General features: G+C 44.3%; 1 protein-coding gene across 3 annotated transcripts in view; it reads right to left on the reverse strand.

Moving 5' to 3' along the window:
* LOC100557872 (mitochondrial adenyl nucleotide antiporter SLC25A23) overlaps nt 1-17,457 on the reverse strand; it is an 82,211-nt gene extending 64,754 nt beyond the window's left edge. For 2 of the 3 annotated variants that reach the window (XR_010003210.1, XM_062971502.1), the window contains exon 1: nt 17,050-17,457. Coding sequence is in view for 2 of the 3 variants with exons in the window: in XM_062971502.1 (XP_062827572.1) it covers nt 17,050-17,232 (183 nt within the window). In the remaining variant the exon portion in view is untranslated. The remainder of the gene's footprint in view (nt 1-17,049) is intronic. The other variant, XM_062971501.1, reaches the window with a different exon arrangement.
* Between the last annotated feature and the right edge of the window lie 462 nt (nt 17,458-17,919).

Below are 17,919 nucleotides of genomic sequence, written 5' to 3' on the forward strand. Positions count from 1 at the left end.
CAGCCCACAGTCTTCCTCCAACCTCCAAAGAACTGTGAGTGCCCTTTAACCATGAAGTTTCTACCAAGCAATAAAGTTTCTGGAGATCACAGAGAAAATAACTTTGCCATGCATGAAAGGGAGAACCAGTGTGGTGTAGTGATTTGAGCACTGGACTATGGCTCTGGAGCAGGCATGAGCAAACTTTTAAAATTGGGGGCTGCATGGTGGGCTGGAATGGGACGGGCCAGGGGGAAGGGGGTTCTCTCCAAGTCCCATCTCTGCCCTTTCCTCCCCTTCCTCTTCTCTTTCAGAGGCAGAAAACGAAGAAAAGTCAGGAAACGTTTGGATCTCAAAAGGGTTGGTCTTGGTCAGGATGAGATGTTGGACAAGAGAAAAAAAATGTGTAAACCCTTATTGCCTACTCCTGATATAGAATCCTAGAGTTGGTAGAGACCCCAAGGGCCATCCAGTCCAATTCCCTGCCATTCAGGAAGGCACAATCAAAGCACTCCCAATAGACAGCCTCTGCAGAACAGAGAAGGAGACTCCACCACACTCCAAGACAACCTATGATACTCTCCAGGAAGAAGGGAAGGGGGAAGGAAAGAGAGAAGGAAGGAAGGATAGGATGGTGTGAGGAGGGCCTGAGAAAAGAGCCCAAGGGGCTCTGGCATCTGGCCCCCGGACCTAGGTTTCCCTATACCTGCTCTGGAGACTAGGACTTGATTCCCTGCTTGGTCCTAGAAACCCATTGGCTGTCCTTGGGTGAGTCTGATATTCTCAGCCCCAGAAAATCCTGTGACAGAGATGTCGTAAGTTGGAAACAACTTGAAGACACCTATAACAACAAACACATGGATTGTATTCACGAAGAGCCAAAAGGGGAAAAAAGAGCTTAGAGCCACAGCTGCTTCAAAGAGTTTCTTAACTCAAACCACCAAAAGCCACACTTCCTATTTAGGAACGGAGGTCTCAAGCATGAAGTGATCCAAGTTATTCAGCTGCAAGAGGAGAAACTCCATTGAAGATGCTGTTTTTATATGTATTTTACTTTGTTTATCATTTGTTTTTGGGCTTGGCCCATGTTAGCTGCCCTGAGTACTTGCGGGGAGATAGAGGTGGGATAGAAAAATAAAATTGTTGTTGTTGTGCTAAGTTACAACACAAGCAATTGTGCATGAAACCATAGCACGAATCACTTCAGTCTTATTTTCCATATTTCAGGGCTAATAAGTCTTCACATTTTTAACTGGTTCCCAAAACTCAACCCACCAAGTCACCATCCCAATTCAAAGGGGCAAGGACACTGACAAACTGGAACATGTCCAGAGGAGGTAAAAGATCTGGAAAATGGTATAAGATTTGGAAGCCAAGCCCTATGAGGCTTAGAGAGCTGAGTATGTTTCGCTTGGAGAAGAGAAGGTTAAGAGATGATAAGACAGCCATATTTAAATATCCCAAAGAATCCTGAAATTTGTAGTTCGATGAGGGGCTTCAAATTCTCTATTGCATTCTCTTAAACTGTAGTGCCAGAACTCTCTGGTCAGGAGTTATATGCCCTCCCTGAAACTACAAAACCCAGAATTATATTGGATGGAACCATGGTAGTTATAGGAGAATCAAAATGCTACATTAGTCCAGTGTGGATGCACCCTAGGAGTTCTTTCTGGTTTCAACTCTATGAGGAAGTAGGGATCTGAAAAGACGGAGCATGTCAGCTCAGCCACCAAGTTGGTTACATTTCTTGCAACAGGAACTAATCTGATTTCTTCATCAAATACTGCTGTGGTGTCATTTGGAGTTCACATACCAACTAGGTTTTATTAACATTTTGGATGCAAACACTGCCTATTGTGCGCTGCAGGCCATCACTCACTCACTCCACATTTTTTCTTGTCAGTAGGTTTTCTTTACATAATTTATACCCACACATTTCTAAGAAGTGGGCACTAGAACACATTGCAGATGGGCTCACATACAGGTTAGGGGTAAGATGGGCAGGTTGCATGTTACAGAACAATTTAAATGAATGTATTAATTAAGGCTGTTAGGTTGAAGTTGTCACACTTTCATATTATATATCATTATTATATCTCTATTTTGTTTTATAGAATCATAGAGTTATAAGATTGGAAGAGACCTTGTGGGCCATCCAGTCACTTCAATCAGAAGCTGATCATACAATTGTGCTGGAGGATCTACAAATGTCTAGAGAAATGCTCTTTTTAGGAATCTGCAATCCTCCAGTGCAACTCTATGGTCAACCTCTGTGAATAATCAAATCTGAAAAAGTGAAACTCCCAATGTGGAGGACTGACTGTATATTGCAATCATTTTTCATTTATAAGGTGCTTTGAGTCCCACTCTGGGAGAAAGGTGAGATTATCAATAAAGATGATTATAATGATGACAACGACAGTAACAACCACTACAATGTCCCCTTAAGGTTTCAGTGAACTACAACTCCCATTCACTCTCACCTTAAGGCAGGTTGGCTGTGACTGATGGCCACTAAGGCCTGACAGAATCTGGGAAGGCACAAGTTACCCAATACTGCGATTGTATGTATGTGCGGTCCTAGCCTTCACATGTACTCCTGTGCTTTTGGAAGGGAAGAAGCATACTCATAAAAGAGTAAAGTAAAAGGCTTCCCACTGCTTTTTCAAAAAGCAAGGTTCAAAGATGTTCAGAGAAGGAAACCCCGTTCCTTTTCACTATAAAAAAAATATTTGCGATGTTCAATTGAAACCTGCACAGCCTGACAGCCTCCTTCCAGAGGTTACAATTTTTTGTTGCTTCCACTACATTACAAGGAGGAGCATTTATTGGAAATGATATGGAGAAGATCTGCTAGTTAGCCATCTTGTTTGCAACCTGAGCCAGAAACTAACTACACCAGCAACAATAAAACTGTTCTGGATTATCTACAAAGCAGTTACATTCAAACAAAAAAAAAGGTGTAGTTCAGCTTGGCACTGTTCAAATCATCTGAGGCACGTGTCTCAGTTCATGCAGTCTAGCTGCATGCAGAGCCTTTGGCCCATCTTGAATGGCATTGCTGCAGATGTCTGACTGCATGCTGAGGATAAACACTATTAACATTCCTTTCCCTTTCTCACAGCAAAGGCCCCTTTGCGACATATTGAGAAACAGGATGCTAACTGCACACTTTGATAAGGACAAACAAGCAAAAGCTGTCCTAATAATAAAACTCCCCAACTGCAGTGATGCCATGAAAAATGTAAAAGTTATTTGCAGTATTTCACTTTCATGTAGAACCCCTACAAACATGTAGGGCTAACTGTACAAAATATGAGGGTTTCAGTTTGCTCATTTTGGCTTAAGAAGATTTAGGATTGATTTGCTCTTGGACCCATTTATTTGCCTTTTGGACAGTGTGTGCTTTCCACAGAATCCCATAGGACTGCATAATTTCTTCTGAGGGCCCTTCCACACAGCCATATAACCCAGAATATCAAGGCAGATAATCCACAATATCTGCTTTGAACTGGATTATCTGAGTCCATACTGCTATGTAACCCAGTTCAATGTGGATTTTATACAGCTGTGTGGAAGGGCCTGAGTCACCATGCTAGGGACTGCATTATTAGCCTCAGTGACAGAACTAGACAGAGGTCCTCCTGGTCAGTCACGAGGCCGATCAGGGTATAGGGTGGCAACCTGTGCTCGATGGAGTTACACTCCCCCCAAGAATGTGGGTCTGCAGTCTGGGGGTCCTCCTGATTCTTAAGTATCGGCGGAGGCTGGGGGGCCTTTGCAGAGTTAAAACTTGTGCGCCAGCTGCAACCATACCTCAAAAAGTCTGACTTGGCCACGGTGGTCCACACCTTAGTTACATCCAAGTTGGATTACTGGACCGCACTCTACATGGGGATGCCTTTGAAGACGATCTGGAAACTACAACTGGTGTGAAGATCAGCAACCAGATTGCTAACTGGAGCTAATTAAAGGGAGCGGACGACACCCCTGTTAAAACAGCTCCACCGTTTGTTGATAAGTTTCCGGTCTCAATTTAAAGTGCAGATAATCACCTATAAAGCCCTAAACAGTTTGGGCCCTGCCTATCTTCATGACTGCATCCCCCTCCCATGTACTTGCGCGGGAGTTAAGATCTGTTGGTGAGGCCCTTCTCACGGTCCCACCAACGTCTCAAGCACAGTTGGTGGCGACGAGGGAGAGGGCCTTCTCGGTGGTGGCCCCCTTCCCCATGGAGATTAGGCAGGCCCCCACCATATCTTCCTTCCGGAGGGAACTTTAGACAAGCCTTTGAGTATCTAGCCCTATGGTCTGCAATTATGATACAGCACAGCACTTTTATCCCATTCCCTTGTTCCTTAGTTACAACTTGCACTCTCCCTTTCCTTTCTTCTTGTTTACATGTTTTTATGACAGATGACACTATAGGTTATTGGGCGCTGTTCTGAGTTCAAACTGTTGTTTTACATACTCGTGGTTTTATTTTGTATTGTACTGTCTGTTTATTTTATGCGTTGTTTTAGGCACCTTGTGCCATATGTAAGCCGCCCTGAGTTCCTTCGGGGAGATGGAGGCGGGGTACAAAAATAAAGTTATTATTATTATAACTAGTACAGATCTCTTACCTCTAGCTACTGCTTACTTTTTGAGCTTAGAAGATATCAAATTGTACATCCTAGAAAAAATGTTCTAGAATATGTGCCTGTGTTTCCAGCTTTAGGTTCTGATCCTGACCAAGGATTTTACAAACCAAGCTCTTTTACTCTAGACACCACAGCCTACCAAGGCTGGTCTGATCAACGTGTTGGATTAGGCTGCCTTTCTCAATCTCTTTTTTAAGCTGCTGGTTTCCTTGGCAACCAATGGCAACTTGCTTTGAATACTGAATTCAAAATAATGATTATGGATAGTTAAGTAGCAGTTTTGCTTCAAAACAGTGCAGGCTCGGACTACGCATTATAGAATTCCATTGTATTGCTTGAGATACATCTCTCTTTTAAACTGAAGTTATCTCTCCATATTCATTGTGGTTAGGGTGCAGGGCACACTTGAAAGGGGAAAAATTGTGAATTAAAATCAATATTTTTAAACCAACTTCCAATAGAATCATTTCTGGTAGATCTATAAGTGCACAGAGAAGTGTTATCTTTAGGAATCTCTAGGTTATCCAGCATAATTCTAATTAATTTCTATCTAGAGACTGATCACAGAGTTGAGCTGGGGGATTAGAGATCCCTAGAGATAACATATTAATCAATTCCACAAGTTATTAAATCAGCAAAAGTGTAATCCACAAATGTGAAGGGCTGACAATACATATTCCTTTACAGTGCTCACAAAAAGCAGTACCCTCCAGGTGTTTTGGCTTCAGTTCTCATCAGCCACATCTAAGATGACTAATAGAGAGGGACTACGGGAGCCAAAATACAACAGAATGTTGATGGTATCAGCTTGGGGAAGTTGGCTTTAAAGATAATGGTGGCTGGTAGCTTTTATCTCAACCAGGCAGTGGATTTGTTTTAAAGTTCACCTTGAATGTTAAGGGACCAGTCCAAGGTACGGAAGGCATCTGGGAATGAGATTCAGTACTTTGGAGACAATAACATGGAAATCATTCTTTACTGTTGTCAAAAGGCCAGTTCCCTGCTATCCTAGAAGGTAGAACCAGGTCTAATGGTTTGAAGTTACTCTCCAAAGCTACTTTGAAAAGTAGATTTCAACTGAACATTAGAAGGAATTTCTTGACAGCTAGAGCAGTTTAAGAGTGTAACCAATTGATGGTGGTGGGGTCTCCTTCTTTGCCTCAAAAAGAGGCTGGACAGCTCCCTGCTGGGGATGCTTTTAGCTAGCGATCCTGCATAGAGCTAGTGATTGGATTCATTGGTCCATGAGACCTCTTCCAAATCTTGGACTGACAGTGTCCTCCATTTTGTAACATCAGGCTTATGTTATGTTTGTAAATATATATATATATTTTAGTTGTCTACATCTTCTTCAATCAAACCAGTCATGCACAGATGATAACTGTAGTATGAAGCCAACAAATAAAGCCATTGCAGGCTAATCTAAAGGGAGTGTATCTACAACGTCCTAGGTGAATTCAAACACAATGCGTTCCAGTTCAGGTAAGAATCTCCACTAGACACTCCTTTTACATCTCCTACTGCTTTAAGTGTCCTTACTAAACCTTTGGTCACCACTGAAGGCTCTGCACTATTCCCCCATGGAAAAAAACCTCAAATAGATATGACTTAGACTTGTGCAATTTTTAAATGATGTTTTTATCATTGATATTTTAATTATCTGTTTTAATTGTAATTGTTTTTATAACTGTTTGTTTTGGCATCTAATGACTGCCGGTTGTGAAGCTGCCCTGAGTCCCCCCCTAGGAGTGAGAAGGATGAGATACAAATGTATGAAATAAATAGATAATAAATAGATTTTGTTGTACTACGGGCTCTTTTCAAAAGCAAATATAATGTCGTGGTTTGAGTGTTGGACTACAATTCTGGAAACCACGGTTCAATTATCTGCTCAGCCATGGAAACCCACTGGGTGGCCCTAAGTAACTCACACTGTTTCAGTGTAAAAGTTCCCCATGATAAGTTGGAAATGACTTAAAGTCAAAACAACAACAAATTGACTTTTCACAATAGACAATTATAGTGCTGTAGTTTCACTGTAACTGCCATGGCTCCATCCTGTGGCATCTTGGGATTTGCAGTTAGGGGTACCTTCTGGAGCCCCCGATGGCACAGTGTGTTAAAGTGCTGAGCTGCTGAACTTGCGGACTGAAAAGTTGCAGGTTCAAATCCGGAGAGTGGAGTGAACACCTGCTGTTAGCCCCAGCTTCTGCCAACCTAGCAGTTTGAAAACATGCAAATGTGAGTAGATCAATAGGTACCACTCTGGCAGGAAGATAAAGGCACTCTATGCAGTTATGCTGGCCATATGACCTTGGAGTTGTTTATGGACAACCCTGGCTCTTTGGCTTAGAAATGGAGATGAGCACCATCACACAGAGTCGGACACGACTAGATTTAATGTTGGGGAAAACCTTTACCTTTTACCTCTGGAGTTAGAGGTACCTTCTGGCTCAGGATTCTGAATGCTTTTCCCTAAACCGCAAACCCTAAGTTCCCATAAGACAATGCCATGGTAGTCACAAGAGAATTACAATGCTATAGTATGGAAGGGCCTTGTTAGATATTTTTTGTACATCTTTGTCATTCCTTAACTTTTTCACTGAAACAAGAAAAGGAAAAATGTTTCAAATTGCTTCGCACAATGGTAAGCAAAGAATGTCCTTCAAGATGCTGTTGTACTGAAACTCCCAACATTTCTTACTATAGTGCTTTGCTAAGTAAATCGGATGAAGCTGCAGCCAGACGATATTTTCAGAACTGCATTTTACACATACAGGTGAGAATTTTGGTGCCCAAAGATGCAGCTGACTACAGCTCCTATTAGCTCTACCCAATATAACCAAAGGTGAGGAGTGCTGGGAGTTTCAATAATACTGGCGGTGGGGATGTGAGGGTGGGACACATAGTTTATATTCTGGGTATACAAAAAGCTTGGCCCAAAAGTAGACCTGGATCTACAGAAACACCTTTAGCCAATCTGTAGCAGATCAGCAAGGGTTTCTCTAAAGTTTAAAATAGCAACAATAATTAGCATTGCATACTCTAAATTAGGCCACTAATTTTGGGGGGAGGGGGGAAACCATGAATTGTGAATGTTAGACAATCACAAACTGAGTTCTGTACTGTTACCAAAAAGAACAGTAAAAGAAATATACTGTTGCCTAATTCTACATGGAAACCTCTATTCCTCTCTCATCTAATTATCTCAGTTGGCAGATGTTGGATGAGTGAAAATCAAAGCTAGACTTTTGCCCACTCTTGTCCTGCCAGCAGAGCTAAATCAAGTTCAACTGCAGCTACCTGAAGAATAATCACACACATTGCCTTGGGTGCTGTTTAAATGCACTCTGAAAGAACCTTTGGAGGATGCTAATGATCTTTTAATGGCTCCAAAAGGGACATGGCACAAAACATGCCCTGGGGACATACAGGGGGAAGGAAGGCAGCAGCAAACCCCAGAATTAGATTCCTTTCACCAGCGGGGTGGGTGAACAGAGGCATAATGCTCTTTTGGAAACTCCACAGATGACATAAATAAATAAAAATAAACTTTATTTATATTCTACTCCATCTCCCCAATGGGGACTCAGGGCTGTTAGCAACATACAGCGGCAAATATTCAATGCTGTAAAGTGCAACCAACAGTAAATACAACTACCATAAGTTAAACAATAACACATTAAAACCTTGACATCACACAATAATAGAACATTACAATCAATTAAACACCACACTAAAATTACATTATAAAGTAGACTATTAGGCCTGGAAATTTCGTGAGGTATGAGTTTCAGGACTCTTCATGTAATATTTTTTTGGATAACCTGGGACCATATTTTCAAGGCATTTTTAGTTTCCCCAGAGCAGCATTTCTCAACCTGGGGGTTGGAAGCCCTAGAGGGGGGTCACGAGGGGGCTTCAGAGGGGTCGCTGAAGACCATCAGAAAATACATATTTGGCAGAGAAGGTGGAAGATCTCTCTGCCTGTCCTTTGGCCCAATTCTATCGTTAGTGGGGTTTAAAGGGCTTTTTGATTGTAGGTGAACTGTAAATCTCAGTAACTACAACTCCCAAATGTCAAAGTGTATTTTCCCCAACTTCCACCAGTGCTCACATTTGGGCATATTGAGTATTCGTGCCAAGTTTGGTCCAGATCCATCATTGTTTTGAGTCCACAGTGCTCTCTGGATATAGGTGAATTACAACTCCCAAACTCAAGGTCAAGGCCCACCAAATCCTTCCAGTATTTTCTGCTAGTCATGGGAGTTCTGTGTGCCAAGTTCGGTTCAATTCCATTGTTGGTGAAATTCAGTAGGTGAACTATAAATCCCAGCAACTACAACTCCCAAATGGCAAAATCCCCCCCCCCCCAACCCTAACAGTATTCAATTTTGGGCGTATTGGGTATTTGTGCCAAATGTGGCCCAGTGAATGAAAATACAGCCTGCATATCAGATATTTACATTACAATTCATGACAGTAGCAAAATGACAGTTATGACATAGCAACTGAAATAATTTTATGCTTGGGGGTCACCACAACATGAGGAATTGTATTAAAGGGTTGCGGCATTAGGAAGGATAAGAACCACTGCCCCAAAACTATTCAATGTCATAAATGAACCCATGTTCAATGAGTACATGCAATAGGTGGGCTAATTCTTTAATTAAGAATAGTAACAATATCCCCAAACCTCCAAGTCTGTAAATCCACACCTCCCTGCGGGCCAGTAGAGACCATAAACAAGTCTTCCGCAATCTGGTGTCCTCTGAGTTTTCTGGACCACAAATCCAATCAGCCCAAAGTAGCCTTGGTTGAGCCTCATATGTATTGTAATTAAAAACATCTGCAGGGTGTTGGGTTGTGAAAGAGTGAAATTCACTCTTCCAAGTAATGGTTTGTCGCAGACATGCCTCTTACACAAGTAGGTATTTTCCTTATCAGTATCATGACCCAATCTTGATGGGTGCCCAGGACCAGAATAAGAGTAATTTGGTACTCTGTAGGCTCTCCTATAAAGAGCCAGGGTGGTATAAAAGTTTGACCATTGAAATATGATTTTGGAGACCAGGGCATGAATCCTCGCCTAGACATAAAACCTAGGCGGGGATAACCTTGGGCAAATCAAACTCTCTTGGCCTCTGAGGAAAGAAAAGCAAACCCCATCTGAACAATTACTGCCCAGAAGCCCCATGACAGTAAGTCAAGAATGACTTGAAGGCACATAACAACAAAAAGCCTTTCTATGTAGTTTCATGTAGCTTGGCATTTCAAGACTAGAAAGAGATGGGGCAAGCAAACTTTACTGTGAACAACATGCAAAAATCATATCTACTAGGAGAAGTGATGTTTCGTGTCTGTACAATTCAATTTCTTTTGCTTGGTTCTCACCTATACAGCTTTGAGGACCCAACCTTTATTTCTCTTCAGATGCTATCCATAGGCACCTGGTATGCTAGCCCCAGGCTAGTGTGGGGTACAATCAATTGTTTAAGGACTCTTTTCTACTAGAGTTATGCTCAGAATTTGTTCCTACTGCTTTTACCATTTCTTTTGTGTCTTCCGTTTCTTCGGGACCACGAAATGGGAAGCCCCCTCACTGCATGAAAAACTACTCAACGCAAAAGCCTGCTTTCGTTTGCAGCCAAGCGCCTCCCAGAACTTGCCTCCCTGCCTTGGAAAGAATGTCCGTGTGTGGCGTGCAGGCCTAGAAAGTGCACATGCCTGCTAATACAGTACCTGTAGCCAAGCACCTTTTACTCTAGAGTAAGCAGCACTCAGCTATAGGCCTGCATGCCACACACACATTCTCTTTCCAAGGAGACCACATATGTGACATGGTGTTTAGGCAAGCCCAGAAAATGTGTGTGCCAGCAGCCAATCACCTCTTACTCTAGAGTAAGATGTGCCTGGCTGCAGGCATGCTCTGGGCCTGCCTGCACCCTACCCCATACATGCACTCTCCTTCCAAGGAGAGTGAATGTATAGTGTGGCATGCAGGCAAGCCTGGAAAGTGTGCACCTGCCAGTGTCTGCAGATGAACGCCTCTTACTCTAGAGTAGAAACAGCAAGTAATAACTTGAAACCTCCTTAAAGTGCAAGCTGGGAAGGGGAGCCTAGGTGGGAAGCCCCCCCCCCATAACGGTCTGATTTTCGGGGCCCCAAACTAAAAACAGATATCTACCCTCCCAATTTTGGGAGGCTTCCAAAAATGAATCAGGGCCCTCAAAGAAAGCTGGTACATGGAACGGGGCAAGGCTTACCCCAAATGCACAACCCTAATTTCTACTATAGGTTGCATAACTCCTTTCTGAAATGTTTGGAGACAGCCTAATCTTATCTTATATCCATGATGTGTGCCAGTTTTTGGAACCAAACGGAGTCTCAGTGAAATCTGAAAGTGCAGCCAGTTGTATCAGAACACACTTTCATTGTGCAATTGCACTGTCTCATTCATTGATTTTGTGGGGAAAATATCAAATTGTAGCTCTCCTGTTTATTTGCTTCCATTGTTTTGTTCCTTCCTGTTTTTTCTTACAAAAAAAATTCTTAAGGAAAAAAGCTAGAATACTTGTACTACATTTTTAATATGAGACTTCTATCCGGAAAAACCCAGAGATTGGGTATTTGCAGAGATTAGCATCAATCTCTCTACCCCATGACATCCATGATCACTGTACTTAATTGGGCAGATATTTTACACATTTACTGAATTTTCTCAGATGGTACTTTCCCTCTTGCTTTGTCATTTGGTCACATGGTTTAAATCCCCCCTCCATCTCCCATGTGCATAAACACACATGCAGAAAGAAAGCTGCCAAGTGAGCATAACACTCTCCGCATTTGATGAAATGGATGCCGGTTCGCAGGAGCTTATGCCATAATAAATCTGTAAATTCTTCAATGGCGCCACTTTGCTGTTTTGCTTTTTTCCACAGCAGACATACAATGCCAGGTTTCTTACAGAAATCTATACTCATGACAACTCCTATTCTGGGTAGCATGTCTAAAAGCAGGATTAGCTGACCTGGACAGTCTAGCATCATAACCCTGCAACCCCTCAGTTTAGGACTCCTGGTGTTATCCCACACATACATCTGTCACTCAACTTGGGTATCCTCAAAAATGTTAAATGTTTGACGTTAAAAGCCATCTCCGAGGTTCAAATCTATTTAATATCTACAATCTACATCTTGCTATCTCAGTGAATGCATTGCTCTTTGGCTGTTTGGGTGCAAAAGAAGAGAAGATTTTTGTAAGGACACATTCTGCTTGTCCAACTGGAGTAAGCCAAAATTCATCCTTTCCCAGAGTTCAGGCCTTTTCCCCATCTAAATACTCTTGTGCCCTCTTCCATATTATCTTCTCCATGAAAATGCACCTACCTACCTATCAGAAGACAGTGTTGTTTAATGGTCTGAATACTGGACTAGGACACTTTGAAACTAAGGTTCAAATCTCCGCTCAACCATGAAGCACCCCCTCTGAGTGACCTTGGCATGTCACACTCTCCCAGCCTCTTTTGCTCAAATCTAGCCCCAAACCCCTGTGATAAATTTGCCTTAGGGTCTCCATAGGTAAGAGATTTTTTTCATGTCAGGAGTGGCTTGAGAAACTGCAAGTTGCTTCTGGTGTGAGAGAATTGGCCGTCAGCAAGGATGCAACCTATTGCACCGTTTGCTACTGAGCCTTGCTACATAATTGTGGCAACATCTTAGTGCCGCATTTAAGTCAGAGGCTTAAATTATTCGGTCATTTTTCTGAGAATGGGATTGATGGGGAGGGGGCGGGAGGAGTGGTAAAGAGCTTTTCTGGTCCCGAGTGGGAGCTAAAGTGGGTGACTCAGAAGCAAAACCTCCCTTTCATTGATGTGCAAGGAGGGATTCGAACTATCCTGATGAATAGGCTCTGCAACGCCTAAAGCAAGCCATAGAGGGACCTAGGACGGGAAAAATTGGAGGCCACGGAGGGAGGGAGGGAGGAAAGGCCTGTATTAGTGAGTCAGATTGGAGAGAGGGAGAGAGAGAAAGAAAGATGGATGGACTGTATCAGGGCCGGCCGGAGATATTTTTAAATGTTAAGCGGGGGTGCGCACAGCCAGATAAGCCATTTTTGCCCTTAGTTTGTTGACTAAGGGCAAAATGGCCTAGCTGCTTGTCGCGGTTTGGCGTGGGCGCGGGGATTGAAGCCCCGCGGGCCCGCGCCAACACCGGAGGCGTCGGTGGCGCTACGGGTCGCTGTCGACGCCTCGACAGCGCCCCTAGCGGCCAGCGCCCGAGGCGGCCGCATCAGCGGCCGCCTAGTAACAACCGGCCCTGGACTGTATTAAGGAACAAGGTTTGAGCCAGAGAAGTAGGTAAAGGTTTGAGCCTCTCTGACTCTGGCTGGAGCCAAAGGGGGAAGGAAGGACTGTATTAGGGAGCCAGATTACAGCCAAGGATGAAAGGAAGAAATGAATCATAGGGTCTGAAGAGACCTCATGGCTATTCAGTCCAACCCCCTGCCAAGGAGCAGGAAAATCACATTCAAAGCACCCCCGACAGATGGTCATCCAGCCTCTGCTTATAAGTCTCCAAAGAAGGAGCCTCCACCACACTCTAGGGCAGAGAGTTCCACTGCTGAGCATTTCTCACAGTGAGGAAGTTCTTCCTAATGTTCCAGTGGAATTTCTTTTCCTGTAATTTGAAGTCGTTGTTCCACATCCTAGTCTCTAGGGCAGCAGAAAACAAGCTTACTCCTTCCTCCCTATGAGTTCCCCTCACATATTTATACATAGCCTTCATCGTGTCTCCTCTCAGCCTTCTCTTCTGCAGGCTAAACATGCCCAGCTCTTTAGGCCACTCTTCATAGGGCTTGTTCTCCAGACCCTTGATCATTTTAGTTGCCCTCCTCTGGACACATTCCAGCTTGTCAACATCTCCCTTCAATTGTGGTGCCCAGAATTGGACACAGTGCGATTCCAGGTGTGGTCTGACCAAAGCAGAATAGAAGGGCTTCACTGGATCTAGACACTAGAGTCCTATTTATGCAGGGCAAAATCCCATTGGCTTTTTAAGCCACCACATGACATTGTTGGCTCATGTTTAACTTGTTGTCCATGAGGACTCTAAGATCTTTTTCACATATACTGCTGTCGAGCCAGGCTTCCCCCATTCTGTATCTTTGCATTTCATTTTTTCTGCCTAAGTGGAGTATCTTGCATTTGTCTTTCTAGGAAGGACTCTATTAGAGAGCCAGGTTAGAAGGAAGGAAGGAAGGAAGGAAGGAAGGAAGGAAGGAAGGAAGGAGGAAGCCAGGTTAGAGCTGAAGGAAGGGGGGGTGGGTGGGGGAGATGGAAGATTCACATTAGAGTTGAAGGAAGAAAGGACTGTATTAGAGAGCTAGATTACAGCCAAGGACGGAAGGAAGGAAGAAAGGACTCTATTAGAGAACCAGCTTAAAGCCAAAGAAAGAAGGAAGGAAAGTATTAGGGAACCAAGTAAGAGCTGAAGGAAGTGTGGGGGGGGGGGGGAAAGGAAGGACTGACTCTATTAGAGAGCCATGTTAGAGGCAAGGAAGGAAGGTAGGTATTAGGGAGTCACGTTTGAGCTGAAGGAAGGAAAAAAGGAAGGAAGAACTCTATTGGGAAGGCAGATTACTGGCAAGAAAGGAAAGAAGGAAGGAAAGTAAGTAGGTATTCAGGAGCCAGGTTAGAGATGAAGGAAGAAAGGAAGGACTGTATTAGGGAGCCAGATTACAGCCAAGGACAGAAGGAAGGAAGGTATTTGGGAGCCAGGTTAGAGATGAAAGAAGGAAAAAAGGAAGGAAGAACTATATTAGAAAGCCAGATTACAGCCAAGGAAGGAAGGAAGGAAGGAAGGAAGGAAGGAAGGAAGGAAGGAATTAGGGAGCCAGGTTTGAGCTGGAGGAAAGAAAAAAAGGAAAGAAGGAAGGACTGTATTAGGGAGCCAGGAAGAAAGGACTCTATAAGAGAGCCAGGTTTAAAGCTGAAGGCAGGAAAAAGGAAGGACTGTATTAGGGAGCCAGATTACAACCAAGGATGGAAGGAAGGACTCTATTAAAGAGCCAGGTTAAAGCCAAAGAAGGAATGAAGGAAGATATTAGGGAGCCAGATTAGAGCTGAAGAAAGGGAAAAAAGAGGGAAGAAAGGATTTATTAGGGAGCCAAATTACAACCAAGGAAGGAAGAGCCAGGTTAGAGCCAAAAAGGAAGGAAGGAAGATATTAGGGAGCCAGATAACAGCCAAGGAAAGAAGGAAAGACTCTATCACAAAGCCTTATTAGAGCCAAAGAAGGAAGGAAGGAAGGTATTATGGAGCCAGGTTAGAGCTGAAGGAAGGGAAAAAAGGAAGGAAGGAACATAAGTATTAGGGAGACAGGTTAGAAGTGAAGGAAGAGGGGGAAAGGAAGGAAGGAAAGACTGTATTAGGGAGTCAGGATTACAGAAAGGAAGGAAGGAAGTTATTCAGGAGCCAGGTTAGAGATGAAGGAAGAAAGGAAGGAAGGGCGGATTGTATTAGGGAGTCTGATTACAGCCAAGGACGGACAGACGGAAGGAAGGACAGACTCTATCAGAAAACCTGGTTAGAGCCAAAGAAGGAAGAATAAAGGAAGGAAGGAAAGTATTAAGGAGCCAGGCTAGAGCTGCAAAAAGGAAGGAAGGACTATATTTGCGAGCTAGATTAGAGACAGGGAAGGAAGGAAAGAAGGTATTCGGGAGCCCGGTTAGAGCTGAAGGAAGGGGGAGAGGAAGGAAAGAAGGACAAGTCTACATAGGGACCACCAAACACAGTGCACAAACATGAGTCAAAGAACATGAAAAGCACTGCAGACTCACTCAACCAGAGAAATCAGCCATAGCAGAGCACTTGATGAACCAACCTGGACACAGTATATTATTTGAGAACACAGAAATGCTTGAACATTCCAACAACTATCATGTCAGACTACACAGAGAAGCCATTGAAATCCACAAGCATGTGGACAACTTCAACAGAAAGGAGGAAACCATGAAAATGAACAAAATCTGGCTACCAGTATTAAAAAACTCAAAAATCGAAACAGTAGATGGGAAGCAACACTCTGAGGGCAGAGAAGCCCCAAGGACGGCTAATGACTCTTAACAAAGGATGCCCCCCTGGCAAGAGACAAACCTTTCCAATGCTAATTAGGGTGATTAACTGAAACATTAACGCTGGCTTCCAACTGACAACTCTTGTCACACCCTGGACTCTCCACAGATATATATTTTTCCTTCCTTGCCCAGTTTATCCATGCCTCACAACCTCTGACGATGCCTGCCATAGAGGTGGGTGAAACGTCAGGAGAGAATACTTCTGGAACATGGCCACACAGCCCGAAAGACATACAACAACCTAGGACAGACTCTATTAGAAAGCCATGTCATAGCCAAGGAAGGAAGGTAGGTACAGTAGAGTCTCACTTATCCAACACTCGCTTATCCAACGTTCTGGATTATCCAACACATTTTTGTAGTCAATGTTTTCAATACATCATGATATTTTGGTGCTAAATTCGTAAATACAGTAATTACTACATAGCATTACTGCGTATTGAACTACTTTTTCTGTCAAATTTGTTGTATAACATGATGTTTTGGTGCTTAATTTGTATAATGATTACCTAATTTGATGTGGCGAAGTGCGTTAAAGCACTGAGCTGGAGACCGAAAGGTCCCAGGTTCAATCCCCGGGAGTGGCATGAGCGGCCGCTGTTAGCTCCAGCTTCTGCCAACCTAGCAGTTCAAAAACATGCCAATGTGAGTAGGTCAATAGGTACTGCTCTGGCGGGAAGGTAACAGCGCTCCATGCAGTCATGCCAGCCACATGACCTTGGAGGTGTCTACGGACAACGCCGGCTCTTCGGCTTAGAAATGGAGATGAGCACCAACCCCCAGAGTCAGACATGACTGGACTTAACGTCAGGGGAAAACCTTTACTTTACCTTTAATTTGATGTTTAATAGGCTTTTCCTTAGTGCCTCCTTATTATCCAACATATTCGCTTATCCAACATTCTGCCGGCCCGTTTATGTTGGATGGGACTCTACTGTATTAGAAAGTCAGGTTTGCGCTGAAGGAAGGAAGAAAGAAAGAAAGGAAGGAAGAAGGACGGATTCTACCAGAAAGCCAGGTTAGGGCCAAAGACGAAAGAAGGAAAAAAAGGTATTTGGGAGCCAGGTTAGAGCTGAAAAAAGGAAGGAAAGAATTAAGGAAGGAAGGACTGTATTAGGGAGCCGCATTAGAACCAGGGAAGGAAGGAAAAAATTCATTAGGGAGTGAGGTTGGGGACAGAGAAAGAAGGAAAGAAGGCAAGAAGGACTGTATTCTTGAGCCAGGTTGTAACTAGAAAAGGCACCTTTCTATCTCCCCCCCCCCCCCCCCGCACATACACATCCCGACTCACCTGCTCGGCGTGGGCCCCGGCGTTCATGCCCATGCGGGCCAGGCCCTCGCGCAGCTCGTTGATGTCCACGCGGCCGTCCTTGTTGGCGTCCAGCTGGTCGAAGAGCCGGGCCCAGCGCTGCTGAGGGTCGGGGTCCGGGGCGGGCGGCTGGACCCGCCGGGGTTCCACGCCGGACGCCAGCATGCTGCCCCACGCCGGACTCCCCGCTCAGGACCCCGCCTGCCCGCTCGCCCGACCCATTGCTTCCCTTTGCGGAGCAGAAGCGGGGCCTGCCGCCAGCGTGAGGGCATTTAACAATTGCGCTGGTTGGCGTCGCCGCCCACCGCGGTCTTACTCCCTCCCTCTTCCCGCCCAAGAAAGCCTCCTAGTCCGTGAGGGAAGAGAAGGGGTCGCGCGCCTCCTGGGGAGGCGGGGCTTCTCGCAGCAGGAGCCGGGGGCGGGGCTTCTCTCAGGGTGACTGACACTCGGAGAAAGCTGGCGCTCCCGTAACCGGGACTCTCAAGCAACCGGCCAATAAATAAATAAATAAACAGACAATAAATTAAACGAAACACAAGTATACTAGAGTCAAGCTGATGTACGGGAAGTTATGTTCGCCTTCATGTGCTTTAATATCAACACAGAGTGTATGGTATAATTTATTTGTTTATTATTTATTTACAGCATAGAACATAGAATAAAGACAAGACACACATAGGCTCCGAGCGGGTCTCGAACTCATGACCCCCCCCCCCCCCGTTTGGGGGGAACTGACCTTCCTTTCTGGGAGTTGTAGTTCACCCACAACCAGGGAAACTGTGACCTCCACCAGACCTGGACCAAACTTGGCACACTGAACCCCCATGACTAACTCAACCCACTGGAGGGGTT

This window comes from Anolis carolinensis, chromosome 2 (assembly GCF_035594765.1).
Source record: "Anolis carolinensis isolate JA03-04 chromosome 2, rAnoCar3.1.pri, whole genome shotgun sequence".
NCBI classification, from domain to species: domain Eukaryota; kingdom Metazoa; phylum Chordata; class Lepidosauria; order Squamata; family Dactyloidae; genus Anolis; species Anolis carolinensis.